The 16,622-nt window shown below is 36.0% G+C and overlaps 1 protein-coding gene across 3 annotated transcripts in view; it reads left to right on the forward strand.

The window, feature by feature from the left end:
• The window catches only part of LOC124790089 (tyrosine-protein phosphatase Lar), a 537,690-nt gene that overhangs the window by 508,266 nt on the left and 12,802 nt on the right, over positions 1 to 16,622 (forward strand). For all 3 annotated transcript variants that reach the window (XM_047257655.1, XM_047257656.1, XM_047257657.1), the window contains 8 exons: positions 7,341 to 7,516; positions 11,073 to 11,267; positions 11,359 to 11,582; positions 12,122 to 12,347; positions 12,745 to 12,945; positions 13,969 to 14,187; positions 14,295 to 14,449; positions 14,549 to 14,678. In XM_047257655.1, the coding sequence (XP_047113611.1) occupies positions 7,341 to 7,516; positions 11,073 to 11,267; positions 11,359 to 11,582; positions 12,122 to 12,347; positions 12,745 to 12,945; positions 13,969 to 14,187; positions 14,295 to 14,449; positions 14,549 to 14,678 (1,526 nt within the window). The remainder of the gene's footprint in view (positions 1 to 7,340; positions 7,517 to 11,072; positions 11,268 to 11,358; positions 11,583 to 12,121; positions 12,348 to 12,744; positions 12,946 to 13,968; positions 14,188 to 14,294; positions 14,450 to 14,548; positions 14,679 to 16,622) is intronic.

Below are 16,622 nucleotides of genomic sequence, written 5' to 3' on the forward strand. Positions count from 1 at the left end.
AGTCAAATGCCTTAGATAAGTCACCACCAGTGCTATTTTGTTAGTAATGCATGTAAAATTTGGCAAAAGAACATATAAATGGTATTCTCAGTTGAGTAACTCTTCTGTAATCCAAAATGCGATTTAATGAGGACACTGTTGATGCCCACATGGGATACTATTCTAGAATACATCACCTTCTCAAAATTTATGGAAAATGATACCAGCAGTGAAACAGGTTGGCACACCAGTAGTTATTGATATCTTTCCTGTCACCTTTCTTATAGAGGGCTATTAAAATGGCATATTCCAGTTTGTTTGTGAAAATTCCATGAGCTTTTGATGCATTACATGTTTCAGATAATACAGGCTTATTATATGGGAACAAATGTGTAGTCTCTGTTGGAAACAACATCAAATCCACAGAGAATATATAATTCTCTTAATTTCAGAAGGAGAAGTTGGTGATGCATTCACACGATTGAATTTTATGAGAGTTTTTTTTTTCAACATACTGCTGCAATTTTTCACTTCAACAGTTTGTCCCTTTCTCCTACATTCAGAAAATGATTATTAAACATATCTGCTACCTATGACTGATCATATGTAGCCCTTCCATTTAATTAAGTAGTAATGTCATCCTATTCTGATGTATGTTGTCCTGTCTTTTGTTTTACTAATTCCATGTAGCCTTTTAAGTATGTTGTCAGAATTATTGATTTCTGACATAATATGCATGTTGCTAGATGTTTTAATAATGTTTCTTAGTAATTTTGAGTAGTTTTTCTAATGTGCAGGTACTGTAGCATCTTTACTTGTTCCTGCCAACAGATACATTCCTCTTTTCCTTTCACATGTACTCACAGGTGCCGACTCCATAGAGCCTGAGGGGGCCTAAGCCCCCACAAAAATTCGTTTGGGGGGGGGGGGGGGGGGGGCGGAGTGGAGTGCCCCCAATAATTTAAGAAAATTTTGATGATAGTTACTTTTTAAAATACATTCAGTAATGAGTTAAAACAAATAATTATTATGGTAGTAAGCAGGTTAACAGAAAATGAGTGGTGTGAATCATGATAGTGTTACGTTACTGTGGGCCCACTTAGAATTTGTCCCATTGCATGAACCTTCGGATGAAGTCTGGCACTGGCAGGGTAGCACTGTAGTCGCGACAACATCAAAAGGAATCAAGCAGAAGTGCCTAGAACACTCGGCCTCGCGTCACCTTGACGCTTCAAGACATTACGATGCCACGGCTATATAAAGCCCACACTGCTGTCACAGTCATTCAGTGTGGATAGTTTCGTTCAGTGCATGCTGCAGACATGTTTAGTGTTCCAATTTAGTGTCTAGTGGACTATTTGATATGACTATATTTTATTCATTTACTTTAGTCTCTTAGTGTATTGCGAATTAAGTTTGCAATGGATAAATTTGTTACCAAAACACGCGTTTGGCAGTTGATGATGCTGCAAGTCAACCTTCAGCAATTATTGTGTCATCAATTGCTTCATCGTCTTAAGGTGAGAACCATTCACAGCTGAAACCTGGACAATCCAGTAAGGGAAGATGATTTCAGAAGTCTTGGTTGATCAAATTTATATGGATAGAATATGAAGCATCTACTAAAATTTTTTTTTGCAAAACCTGCAAAGAGGCAGATGCTAAAAATCTTTTATAATTTTCTTCAAAAAAAAAAAAGAAGATGCAGCTCCTTCCGTAGGGTTTTCTAACTGGAAAAAGGCTTTGAAAAAATTCCATCTTCATGAAAATACATTTACGCATAAAGAAGGTGTTCTGAAACTAACTTCTATCACTAACCGAAGTGTGGCCTCCCACTTGAATGAACAGTTAGATAGTGATATGAAGAAAGGCCGTTTAGCTCTTGAGACAATTTTTAGTACGATGCAATTTCTATGCCGACATGGACTAGCAATTAGAGGGCATGAAGATGTAAACTCAATTTTTTTTTCAATTGTTGGAACTCTGAAAGAATGACATACCTGAGTTTAAAGATTGGTTAGGGCATTCGGGATATAAGTGGATGTCCCGTGATATTCAAAACGAGGTCATTGATCTACTAGGAAAGTCTGTGTTGAGAAAGGTACTGGCTTCAGTCAAGAAGACTGAACATTTTTCCATTATGGTTGATGAAACAAGTGATTCTTCGATTCATGAACAAGTGTCATTTTGTATTCGTACTGTCGATGATCCCTTAATCATCAACAAAGACTTTATTGGCTTATACGAGACCCCCAACACTGAATCACAAACTCTGTTTAGTATTTTAAAAGACGTTTTCGCTCGTCTTGATTTGTCAATGGATAACTTAAAAGGTCAGTGCTATGATGGTGCCTCGAATATGAGAGGTAAGTTCAAAGGACTAAAAAAGTTAATTTTGGATACACAACCGAAAGCGTGTTACGTGCACTGCACTGCTCACAGTTTAGACTGGCAGTTGCAGACAGTCTCCGCCATCTTACGTCTATGAGGGATGTTATGGCCTTAGCCAAGGACTTAATAAACACCATATGGGAATCCAACAAAAGGATGGAACTTTTCAGAGAGTGCCAACGACCAAGCTGATCTATGACCCCTTTGCCTGACTTGATGGACCATGTGAGCTTCTAGTATCTTGATAATATTGAAAAACTTTGAAGAACTTCTATAGTTTTTTGAAACATTTTCTGCAGAGGACAAAACAGAGGCAGGTTACAAATGTACAGGCTACCTTGAGTCAGTGTTACAATTCAAGACTTATTTCTTTTTACATCTTTATTGCCACGCAATGAACCCAGTAGAGGATGTCTATGAAAAAATTCAATGCCCTCATCTAAGTGATGCTGATCTGGAAAAAATATATAAAGACTTGATTTGTATATTGAATGGAAGGCATGATAGTTTTGAACACTTTTGGGAATTGTGTTTAAAAGGGAAACCTTCATAAGTTGATGATCCTTCACTTCCTCGGAATCCAAGTATACCAAAGAAGTATGAAAACAATGAAGCCAGCTCACCACACACTTTCAAAATCCCAAAGGAATACTACAAAGCTATTTACACTGAAGTTTGTGAAACGGTGCAGTCTTGCATTACCGAGCGGTTTGCTTCAACTGGACTCAAACAGGCCATTGCAGTTGAACAAGAGTGCTTGCTTTTAGCAAACAGAGGTGGACATTGAGAGACTGCACTTACACTTGAATATGTTGGCCGATATCACTAATAAAAAACAACTGGTCTTAAAAAACATGTGTGATACAAGAAAGTACATTACACAAGAGCCTGCAATTGGAGAAATGCTATGTGAAGTAGTGAAGTGCATTAAGCTTCTCCAAGTAGTTCCAATCACGACAGCAACAGCAGGACAGTCATTTAGCACCTTTAGATGTCTGAAGTCATATATCCGATCAACAATGGGACAGAAGCAACTGAACAACTTGGCTGTTCGTCATGCCCACAGAGATGTTTTGGATTAATTGGATATTTGATCAGTCATCAGTGACTTCATAACCAGTAATCCAGTCAGATGGTCGGCATTTGCCCCTTTCTAAAGGCACTCTTAGCCCTAATAATGGCAGTTAGACCAAAATTAAAAATCTTTATAAAATAGAGAATTAAATACATACATAATGTTACTGTATTACTATAGTACTGTATTAGTTACTTTCAAATACTTCAATATTTTTAGGGTGCCCCAATTAAAACTAGCTATTTACATATTTTTTGACTGAAAGTATTACGTATACTGTATTAACTTTATTAACTGTATTAAAGCTTTAACTTCAAGATATTATTTTTATTTAATGAACCCTGAGCCTTATTCAAAGTAAGCTTAAAGTAGCTGTTTCACTTATTAATCAAAGTGCTATTATTGTGCGACAGCAATATTTTATGTTTTATTCTTTTAAAAAATAGTCTAGGATTTATTTAAATATAATTTTGGTCTCTTCAGAGCTATATATTCACTGCTCTGTAATAGTCTATAAGTATGATTATTACGGTAAATTAAATTAGCTTCATGATAATTCATGTGTGTTTATGTTTTGTTTCTTTTTTCAAAGCCAAAAAATGTGTCAGGCTTATCAAGTTTTCCAGAGTGTCGAGTTACCGAGAGTCCAGTTTTCAGGGTTCTAATGTCGATCATATGACTCTAAAAATGCTTAAAAAATCTTTAAAGCTCACTATTTTTTATCTAAAATTTAGAAAATTTCCAGGGGCAGGACACACAGTATGCCCCCCCCAAATATTTTTTTTTTTTAAGTCAGTGTCCCTGCATGTACTGTAGGATCTTCTCTTGTTTCTGCCAACAGATACATTCCTCTTTTCCTTTCACATGATACTTTAATGCCTCTAGTGACATGTGGTTTTTTACATGACTGTTTACTGTCCATTCTGATTAGCTTATGCAGAAAGCTATTTTCAGATAATGATATGATTTTATCATGAATTAATTATGTCAGAATTTGGTTCATTATAAATTTCACCCCAGATCATTTTTTGTAAACTATTCTTAAAAATATTTGTTCAGGAGTCATAAATTATTCTAACTGATTTCCACTGAGGAGTATCTATACTGCAAGGCCCTCTCTTATTTATCCTAACTAACTGTGTATCATGATCAGAAAGAGCATTTGTTACTGGATATACAGTTGCTCTCTTGCTTTGATCTTCATCAAAGAAAACATTATCAATCAGGATCCTATTTTTGTTATTCACCTGTATTGGTCAGTTAATTACTGAGATCAAATTGTAGGATGTAAATAACATTTTCAGATCATTTTTCGTATCAGAATCCTTTAGAAAACCTACGTTGAAATAACCACAGACTATTAACAGCTTGCTGCTGCCTGACTGATAGCATAATGAAGAACCCAAATTCCTCATAAACAGATCAAAATTTGCTGGTGGGGATCTCTATGCAGTGACAATTAAAACCGAACTGTTTTTCTGTACTAGTTCACAAGCACACACTTCTATGTGCTGATCACTACAAAATCTACTTATCTCAATGTTTTTGAACTTGGCCTCTGTCTCAATATTTGTAACATTTCTCCTTTTCCCATATTAGTTCTTCATGAATAAGGTGCCAGAGTGTAATTTTTTTATCTTTAACTTTTCTAACCTTGTGGTATTCAGTAGTAAGTATACTTGTCGCTGACCATTTACAGTGGAACAGATTTGGACATTAAATATACAATTAACAAAAATTTTTACAGTGAAGTTTTTACAGTTTGATTCCAAATCTTTTAGGAATATCCTTAAATACTGTCAATCATGTTTACCTCAAAACATTTGACTATCTCATAAACCATATTATAGGGCATGTCCAAGCAGATACTGGAAATTTATTAAAAACCTTCTGTGGTGCTCAGGTAGGCACATGATGTATTCTCCTTCCAGAGCTCTTTTCCACACAGACACACAGTTCTTCTAGCTTATTACACAAACCTCTAATGTCCTGATAAAACAAGCGAATCTTACTTTTTTGTGCATTTTTAAGTGTGGGGCTCTTCTGTTATTTTAATTTCTTTCTTGCTTTGTGCATTTCCTTTAGGGATTTTACTCATGGTCTTCTCTAGTTTGTCCCAGTACTTATTGACTCCTTCTTTATGTGTCTTATCTTAGTTTATTGGTGAATGTGAGTTGATTATGAAGTAAGACTAAGATTTATTAGAACATTTAAACCTCATCATCATCAGTTTGTTGTTTATTGGTTTTAGTTCCTTTACTGATTGGAGCATCCTCTTATTGACTGCAAAGGCTTTCCCCAGGAGCAGAGCTCCTTTGCATGTTTTGCCATCTATTTTGCTCTTGAACAGTTGTAGTTATCAAAACCTGTAGTGGTGCCATCCGTTCTGCGGAGCTCTTGGATTCCTAATATCACAATCTTTTGTTCATCCAGTGTCTTTTCTAACAAAAGTTTTCCAGTGGTCTCTGACTCACTCTGTTTTTGTTGTGGGCAAAAGCCCCTCAGAATCTGATAAATGTGGTTGTGGTGATGTGATGGGTACCAGTGGATTGGTTACCACCGGGGGTACTTATAATATTCCAGTCACGATTTATGTCTGTGTTCGGTTTATAAGTCCAGTTTTGCTGGGTGAGTAGAACTGGCGTGGTTAGTTCCAGCACTTTGTCTGTAGCTGCATCAACTGGGTGAACAGATGCTGATCTTTTGCTGCTTGCTCCAGGCAGACAATGAGAGGGTTTCTCTGAATAATTCCTCTGTTCTCCCCTTCATGTTATTCTGTTCTCTCTGTCATTGGAGATTCTTCTTCCACTTTTTAGGCAGTTGGGCCGGTTTAATTATTATTATTATTATTAAACTGTCAAGTCAGACATGCAAGAATTTAAACTTGATTTATAAATCAGTAGATACTTATTTATAGGTGGAAACACAAGATGAGATTAACTTGTATTATTATATCACATGTGTTCAGAGGGTTGCAACAGCACTAAAGGTGGTTTGCAAGAATTCATGTAATAGCAACATATGTTATTGGAATTTCCAGTAATATGTGTGTTTTGAAAGAAGTGGAAAGACCTCCATGGTTTAAGTGAATTATTCAGTAAAAGTAAATAAATAGAAAAGTTCCCTTCATGTCTGTGCAACAATGATATGAAAGATTATTATGTAATTAAACAATGGAAACTCCAGGTAGGATTATCAATGTAAGAAAAGATAGATTGCTACTTACTGTAGAGGTGACACATTAAGTGGCAGACAGGCACAGTTAAAAGACACTTACACACAAGCTTTTGCCCACTTCCTTTGTCAGGAAAAGAGAAATGCACACCATTCGTTCACATAAGCAAGCACATCTCGTGCACAATGCATTCTGCCCAATCTGCCAGGCTTGGCAGTCAAATTTGCATGAGGTGTGCTTGCCCGTGTGAATGAATAGTATGTGTTTCTTTTTTTTCAGACAAAGGCTGTGACTGGAAGCTTCTGTATGAGTGGCTCTTAATTGTGACTGTCTGAAACTTAATGTATTATTAAGTTAATGGCACAGTGTTCAAATTTGTGATTATAATATATCTTTAAGTGTAATAATGTGAATGAGAGGTAAGACATTGCTCAGTAATTGCTATTATTGCCTGTTAAATATCAAATTCATTATAACTTACATTTTTTGTAATATTTATGCTGATTGATTACACACCTGGACAACATCAACTGGATTACAGATGCATAGAATATCTATAAGAAATGCCTTGCACAGTTATTAGTTGTTGTCATCCATGGCAGGCAACTCAAAATACAGTAGCTTTATAAATATTTATTGACTACCTATGAACTAAAAAGGTATATTGGTGATGGTTTGCATATGTATCCCACAGTTATTGAATATTTTATGCTTTTCCAGCACCTCAACCCATGGTGAAACCAGACTTTTATGGAGTTGTCAATGGCCAAGAAATACAAGTAATTCTACCTCAAGCTTCAGAAGAATATGGACCAATTAGCCATTATTATTTGATTGTGGTACCTGAAGACAAAGCAAATCAAAACAAGAATCCTGACCAGTTCCTTACTGAAGATGTAAGTGTAACTGCTCCAAGATATTGATGATAATTATACAACTGAATAATGAAAAAAAGATGCAGAAACAAATGTAGTCAAAATTTGCATTTAATCCATTAGAAACAAGTCTATAAAGGGAGTTTTCTCTTGTGGACCCTACCATTAGGGGTCTCCTAGCTGGTAGTACCACATGACTCTTTCTTATACTTTTTGTAATTATTAAAAATTTAGCACTCAGTAAATGGCTCTATTGACCAGTTTATGATGCAACAAATTTTTTGATTATCTAGACCAATTCTGATTATGTGTGCATGTTTTGCCTTGTTATACCTCCGTTAAGTCCATGATCATGCATTTACACACTTTTCCGAGCCAAATTTCACACATACAGATTTTATTTTGACAGCTTCCTATAATGCAATGTGAATGAATTCAGGAGATTGTATTGTTAACTCTAATCAAAAACAAAGGGTATATTTGTATAATGACATCTCATCAGATCTGAAACAGTGAACATTAAAGACTGGAGAATAATGTTTCCATTAAACCAACTAAAACTTTGCTCATATGTTTAAATGTCATAACAAGAATTTTCAGACAGTTGTTGGTGTAAAATGCAATGCTGCAATGGGAGGGAATGTAAGCATGTGGAGAATTCTGGTTTGGATAATTTTTTACTTAAACAGATGATGATTAAATAACAAAATTTGTATGTTCACATATCTGTCCAAGGTATTGTTGAGAAAAGATTCCAACCCTGTATAATAGTACATTATCTTCAAATAATCATGTAGCTCCAAAATTTGAATATTACCATAAAAACATCATTTGAGAACTGATGACCCAGTATCAATGAATGCTTTTGAAAAGCATCCTAAATAAGACTTTTATTTTATAGTTATGATGTCACAGCCATAATCTCATTTAGCAGGCATAGGGCAATGAATCATTCAGACATAAGGTCAATGGTGGTATTAGTGGAGTACATATACTGGAGACAGTTATGAGTGCCACATTTGGGAAAAAAATCTTGTTTAGCTCAAAAACCGTCATATTTATATAATAATACTCACATATTTAGACAGGTTTCAACCATATGAGACTGTCACTTTCAAATTTTATAGCACTGAGGTCTTAGGCTCACTGTGGGCTATACATTATCATATTGCAGTAAGTGTTAATACTTAAGACCATTCAGTTTCTTGAATATTAATGTGACTGTGTGCTAAAGTACTTCAGTAATGTTGGTATTGGTACTTTTTATGGTTCTGTACCTCAATCAGTAAATATGGAACCCTTATAAGATCACTTTGTTGTAGATCTTTCTGTCTGGTAATACCTTTATTCTCAGGAACAAGTTGAGATATCAAGTTGAAATTTATATCTAATACTAAGGTTTATAGTCCTTGGCATTGTAAAAAAATTAAGATTGTAAGTCAATGCAGTCAAAATATACAGCCATTTGTGTCATATATTTTGAACTCACGAACTCACTCATCAAAAACTGTAGGACGAACTATGTACAAGGTGACACAGAAAAATGGGAACATTTCCACTATCCAATAAAACTAGTAGTGATGAAGGAAAGAAATTGCATTCATTGTAATTGAAACCTTGCAACTTTGCTATTAACAAAATATTGATGCCATTGATCATTTTTTTTTTTTTTTTAATTATGACCTTTGGATGGCATGCTGCTGTACAAATACATTTGTTAAATCTGTTGTTGGGATTCCTCATTGACCGCTGCAACATCTCAGCTGGGATACTGTGAGTTGCATCCCGAATTCTCTTTTTTGATTCATCCAGGGTTCTTGGACAAGTCATGTAGACTTTGCTCTTGAGGTAGACTCACAAGAAAAAGTCACAAATGGATAAATCTGGTGATCTACGGGGCCAGGGAGTGTTACTGAATCGTGGGGTCACATGGTTGCCAAATAATTCTCACACATATGCCATTGTTTGTCATGCAGTGTGTGATGTTGCTTCATCCTGTTGAAACCAGGCTTCTTGAGCATGTGGAAAGTTGGTCAATGCAGGAGTAACAAAAGTTTGTAACACCTCCACGTAATGATCAGCATTGACAGTTATTGTGTTTCCCTGTTCATTTGTGAAAAAATACAGTCCGATGATCCTATGTGATGGAACACCACACCATACTGTCACTTTAGTAGCATGTAAAGGGCACTCACGAACATCATGAGGAATTGTGTTTGCCCAGTAACGGTAGTTCTGTTTATTCACATAACCTGTGACATGAAAATGTGCCTCATCTGACATTCACAACTTGTTCAGAAATTCATCATCAATGTTTATTTTTGTTATCATTTGTTGACGGAATCCGAATCGTAACCAGTAATTGTTGTCCTTCAATTGTTGCACCATCTGTAGTTTGTACGGATGAAGTTTTAAACCAAGATGAAGAATTCTGTGAACGCTCTCCCAGGACATTCCAACCACTGTACTTGCTTACGAATTGAATGCCGTGGGCTCCGTAAGACAGACTTGCGTACAACATCAATTTTCTTTGGAGAATGCACATTTCTTGGTCATTCAGTTGGTTTCTTCTTGAGGGCAGATCCTGTCTCTTCAAAGTTATAAATCCAACATTTTATCATGTGTTTCGACGGAACGTCATCATGATGTCCTAAATTATAAAAAATCTAAACTCCCTCTGCGCCGCTACCAAACTATCATTGTTTTTATAAAACATTTTTATGGCTAACGCCTGCTGTTGTCCATTCCACTGATTCATGATTACTGAAATGGTGGACTGTTTACTCGCTATCTGTCAGGTACCCACAGTGCTGCCATCTGCCCATTGCTGCCACTACTCATTTGAAACATTCCCATTATTCTATGTCATCCTGTATATACATAATTTGGTTCCTATTCACTTGAGTTCATTTTCCACACTTGTCTGGTTTTCTTTGGTCAGTCTTCCTTTTGGCTGACAAGGAATCTCAAGCAGTGTTGCATTTTACCTCGTTTATAATGTTTTAAATGCTGTATTCATATTTGTCTCTACTTATAGTCTCTAATTATAATAATGGTGCTGATAACATGTAGTTGAGTGCCCTTAAACCACTAATTATCACCAATCCTGAGTTATGAGAATGACAGGGTTGGTTCTAATGATGCAATAACTGTAACAACACTGTGCATGAAACATGAGGACTCTATTACCATTTTTTCTACACAATGTCCAAAGTCCATTTCCTTCAAATTTTTCTGGCATTTCTGTTTATGTAGTTTGACATAATTTTGTACCCTATTAAACTCCTGTCATGAAATGAAAAAGAGTGTGGGCATTTATTGAACACTCCAAGAGTTTAAATTTAATAATACAGTCTCCTCCAAAAAATCTTTATAAAGATATACTCTTTGTTTGTCATGTGCACCAAAGAATCATGTGGAGAGGAAGTTTGAGACACTGGATGAGAGCTATATATAATTATGTTCCATTACCAGTAAGTTGTAAAATATTATGAAGCAAATGGGTTAGTATTGCACTAAGAATTCGTTAGTTTGGTAATAACTATGATTGTAATTATAGTATTTCTTTTGGTTTCAGCTTATATCTAACAAAGGAACAAAGCCTGAAAGAGAAAATGCGCCATACATTGCTGGAAAATTTTCCCTTCGTAGCATGCCATATACTTTTCATCTCGGAAATGGTGAAACATATGAAGGTTTTGTTAATCGGAAATTAGAACGAGGTAAACGTTATCGGATTTTTGTGAGAGCTATTGTGGACACTCCTCAGAAGGTATGCAACTTAGAACATTTCACGAATTAATGATTTATCATGTTGTCATGTTGTATCATAGATATTACTATACAATGTTACCCTTTTGCAGCACCTGTACACATCAAGCCCATTCTCTGAATATTTATCACTGGATATGCGTGAAGTGCCTCCAGGGGACCCACCGTTAAGACCAGATCCTAACATTCCTCCTGACAACTCAGATGTATCAATGAAGAGCAACACTGAAGAAGCAGGCATGGTCTGGGTCATAGGTCCTATTATCGCTGCTCTTATGCTGTCCATCTGTTTCATGTTGCTGTTTATTATTAAAAAGTGAGTAAGTCCAGGAAGTAACTTAAGGTTTAGTATGACATCTCAGTAGTAGTGAGAATGTAGTTATTAAAATATGATTAATTGTAGCTATAAAAACAATATGAAAATTGTGGTATCATCACTGACATTTAATATACTAATAGTTCTATCAACCTGGTGCACAATGTATCCAGTTCAATATACTTGACCGCAGCTATCAAAATAATTTTGTTTTGTTAGATATTTAATAAAGGCTGCACTTCACTTCCATGTAATCGATAATATGAAGTAAGACCAAAAAACTGTGAAGCAAGAAATGATGAATAAATTATTAATGATGAAATTTTTGCATACATTCCCTTTAACATAAAACCTAAAGATGCAAAATTTGTGGCATTTATAATTGTTGTAAATGATGTAATTAAGTTTTTGCAGCATGAAATACTTGTACTTTATTTTACAGAAACAGACATGTTTTATAGTATAGTGTGAAAAATTTAGCTTTGCACATGTTGTCTCATACATAGTGTTGTACATGCTCAGAATTCCACTGTTTGCAGACGAAGGCAGCCTTGTAAGGCTCCTGACCAAGCAGCAGTAACACGGCCTCTTATGGCAGCTGATATTGGCACCAGCCACGCACCAACTGATCCTGTTGAAATGCGCCGCCAGAACTTTCAGACTCCTGGTATGATTTCACATCCTCCTATACCAATCTCTGAGCTGGCAAACCACATTGAACGTCTGAAGGCTAATGACAACCTAAAATTCTCACAAGAGTATGAGGTAAGATCTACAAACTTTTGTCTACAAAAACTGAACAAAATTCATAATATTTTAGTAGTCTCATCATGCTAGTAATAGAGATGTGAACATAAAATTGCCAAATTATCAGGTGACTTTAACAGATAGCAGCACTTCAGTATCATTGGCTGGCAAAATAGCAACACATGTACTGTCATTCTGATTAAACATGAATTTTGTAAACTTTTGTGACAAGTGCATACAATAACAGAAGCACTGGAAAATTAAAGTACTATTACAGGTTGGGGCAATGTTGTTTTTAGTCTTGTTGTTATGAAACACTGTACAGACAAAAAAAAAAAAAAAATCACACTCACAGCATATTTATATCCATTAATGATACCGAGAATTTCTTCACTTACATGGAATTTTTTTCCAGTCAATAGAGCCAGGGCAGACATTTACATGGGACCATTCCAACATGGAAATTAATAAGCCAAAGAACAGATATGCAAATGTTATTGCTTATGACCATTCACGTGTCATCCTTCAACCATTAGATGGCATTCCTGGGAGCGATTACATCAATGCAAATTATTGTGATGGCTATAGAAAGCATAATGCTTATGTAGCAACCCAGGTAAGTTGTATGAAATGACAATTATTTATTTGACAGACGGTCATTACACAATCAACAGTGAAAATAGCACAGTTTTTAGAAGTTTACAAGTGACTTCAGATCTTAACGTGAAAAAAATTTAATTGTAAAGAATTTTGTATGTAATGCAAATGCAACAGAAAACTGAGTGACAGTGCCCCATGCTTTGCACCCAATTGGATGGATACTTAAGTAACAATAAAATACTATTTCAGACACATGGTTCAGTGAAGATAAACATTTATCTCTCATATAAAGTACATGTAATCTTTGGAGTTTAGAATTTGAAATTCTTACAACAGAATCTAGATAAAATGCCAACATATCTGTTGCAAATAAATTTGTTCAGCAGAACATAAAACATTCACTCAGTAAACAAAAGATAGAAACCACATCTACACCTGGCTTACACTTTTACTGTGAAGCAAAAAGAACTACATTTTTCTGCAGCATCTGTTTTCAGGAGACTTCCATCAGACAAGCAAATAAAAACAACCAACTCCCACCACATAATGTGGTTCAGTGGTTAAGACATAAGACTCCTGTTTGGGCTGACTGAGTCTGAGTCTCAAATTACAAACTGCCAATTCTGATTTTATTCTGAAGTTTCCTTTAATCAAGTCATATGAATGCTGGGACAGTACATTCCCAATATTTCTCCAACTCAACCAGTGCTCTGTCTCTAATGACATGAACACATTATAGATATTAAAATCTATCATCGCTTCCTTCACAATAGATAGTCCACTTTGAAGGATTTCTTTGTAGTTTCACCGTTTTAAACAAGTAAATAACAAAATGCAAATTTAAACTATTTTTCACTGTATGATATTATGACATAACTAGTATAATGCAAACATGTAAATTTCTAAGTCATACTGTCATGATTCTCTGAGATCTTTGAACGCATTGGCTGTACTGAGATCTATTAATTTTCAATTTTGAAATATTTAATGTTAATATAGCACAGCATTTCACTTGCTTACTCACACATTAACATTTTAGGGTCCCCTTCAAGAAACATTTGGAGATTTCTGGCGGATGTGCTGGGAATTACGTTCAGCAACAATAGTTATGATGACTAAGTTAGAAGAACGCACACGTATTAAGTGTGATCAGTACTGGCCTTCGCGAGGGACAGAAACATATGGCACAATGACTGTTACTATCAGTGATGTTCAGGAGTTGGCAACATATTGCATTCGTACCTTTCAGATCCATAAGGTATGCAGCAACAGAAAGTTCTTCTTCTCCACATTTTGTATTTCTTATAAAGATCTTTTGTTCCTAAATGGCAACAAATGTATAATATTAAACTGTTTGTTTGTCAGGGTGGCCACCAAGAGAGGAGAGAAGTAAAACAATTTCAATTTACTGCTTGGCCTGATCATGGTGTCCCAGATCACCCAGCACCTTTCTTACAGTTCCTACGCCGTGTCCGAAATATGAATCCCCCAGAGGCTGGTCCAATGATAGTTCACTGCAGGTATTTGTCAACTTATCCAACTGTGCAGTATAAACATGCAAATTAAAACCATTTATTATGAATTTTGATACATGACGCATGACAACTTTTTGTTTCCAGTGCTGGCGTTGGACGCACTGGTTGTTTTATAGTTATAGATTCAATGCTGGAGCGACTGAAGCATGAAAAAATGTTAGACATATATGGTCATGTAACTTGTCTCAGGGCTCAACGCAACTACATGGTTCAGGTGAGTATGCAAGGGCTTATTGATATTATGTTATGTTCACAGTGTAACTACTTTTAATTAAATGTGCTACAAATTAATTGAAAAATATGTACTTTTTCTAATATCTTGTGATGTAATAGACTGTTTTTGTGCCCTGAGATCATCACCATTTCTTCTCAGCAGAAGAATACTGCTATTTCCATTCTTCCAGTTCTTCCTGCCTGACAGTATTTTTCCTCATGAATTTACTGGTTCCTGCAGTTGTGGCTTATTTGCTATGGAGATTCTAGTTCACAAGCTAAGGAAGTTGACTCTACCAGCACATTATCTTTTATGTAAATACTTTACAAGTAAAAGAGATCACTCACCAAGCTGTAGAAGCATTGAATCGTTGATGTACACACAAAAAAGAATGAAAACTCTGCTAGCTTTTGGAATAACTCCTGTGAGAAGCTAGAGCACAATATAGGAGAAAGAGGTGTTTGGTGCGTGGACTTGTCATGTGATACATGGACACTGGAGCCGGTGAGATGAGGCACACGAAGATGATGTGGAGGCTTAGATTGGGAGGGGGTGACAAGATAGAGGAAGTGGAAACTGATGGTTAGAGGATATGAGGAATCTCCACATCATCTTAATCATGAGACACACCAGCATATGGGGAACATCCGCATCATCTCCATCAAGCGACACACCTTATTGGCTCTGGTGACTGTGTGTTGCATGCCTAGCCCATTCACCCACCACCTCTCCTTCTGTGTTTCTATCCTGCACACTTGCTGCCTCCCTCGGAGCCGATAGCTACCCATCCCCAACTGCTCCTCCTGATTCCTGGCTCTGCCTCCCAACTCCCCCCCCATCCTCCTCAACATCCCCACCGCAGCCCACCTATTGAACTGCAAACCCAGTGTTGTGCACCCAGCCAACACAATACAGGTGCACAGGTGTGTGTGTGTGTGTGTGTGTGTGTGTGTGTGTGTTCTACAGCTCATCAAAGGATTTCTTCCAAAAAATAGCATTTTTTTTTAAATTTTGTGTGTGTGTGTGTGTGTGTGTGTGTGTGTGTGTGTGTCAACAAGTCAACACTTCAGCTCTACCCAAATGTTCCTAAGTAAAATTAACTTTTACAGTGCTTCTCAAAAGAAACCTGTCAAATCATAAAATCAGGCAGATACTACATTTGATGTGACACTTTCTCACTGGCCTTATATTTTGGGGGACTGTCATATTAATACAAGTTCTGTAAACATATTTGACTTCTTTAAATTTCCACAGATTTTGATGAAATAGCACATGGACTACAAGCCACATATAGTTATTGCTGTTTTTTTTATTCCTGGCTTAATAATTTGAGAGGGTAAAGATCACTCTTGGCACATTAGCAATCTGAGGAAGCTCTGGAAAAAAAAAAAAAACAGTACCTGGTACACCTTAGATAAAAGCAAAATATAAAATCACAAACATATAGATGTTAGTTGAAACACTGTCAGCTACAAGGGACTCAAATAAACACAGGAACAAAATAGACAATAACAAAATAAGACTCACAATATGTTTTCAAATTTTTCATCACAAAGAACAGTCAAACCCATTGTTACAGTTGAGGAAGTGATGTAGTAATTAATGCAAGTGGCATTGAAAGGCAGCCAAAATTCATAACTAAACAAGACTACCTCGACTATAGAGCATCTGTTTTTGTGTTGTGTACTAAATTTAAAAGTTAATTAGTTTCACTCTGAACATAATTTAGTGTGCATTGCTTGCACAGAAAACTCTTCACAGAGACTGAAAAAGAACACACAGGCCACACCCTTTTATTAAAAAAAAAGCACTAAAATTTCCACCAGTGTGTTGTATGGTGATTGATTAATAAAGTATTTTGGCAAAATAGAGCTACCAGTTTTTTCTTGTGTTAATTAGAATGTAAGAAAGGAGACAGAGAGAGAGAGAGATAGAATATGGATG

The sequence above is a fragment of the Schistocerca piceifrons genome, chromosome 3 (genome assembly GCF_021461385.2).
Source record: "Schistocerca piceifrons isolate TAMUIC-IGC-003096 chromosome 3, iqSchPice1.1, whole genome shotgun sequence".
In the NCBI taxonomy this organism is placed as follows: Eukaryota; Metazoa; Arthropoda; class Insecta; order Orthoptera; family Acrididae; genus Schistocerca; species Schistocerca piceifrons.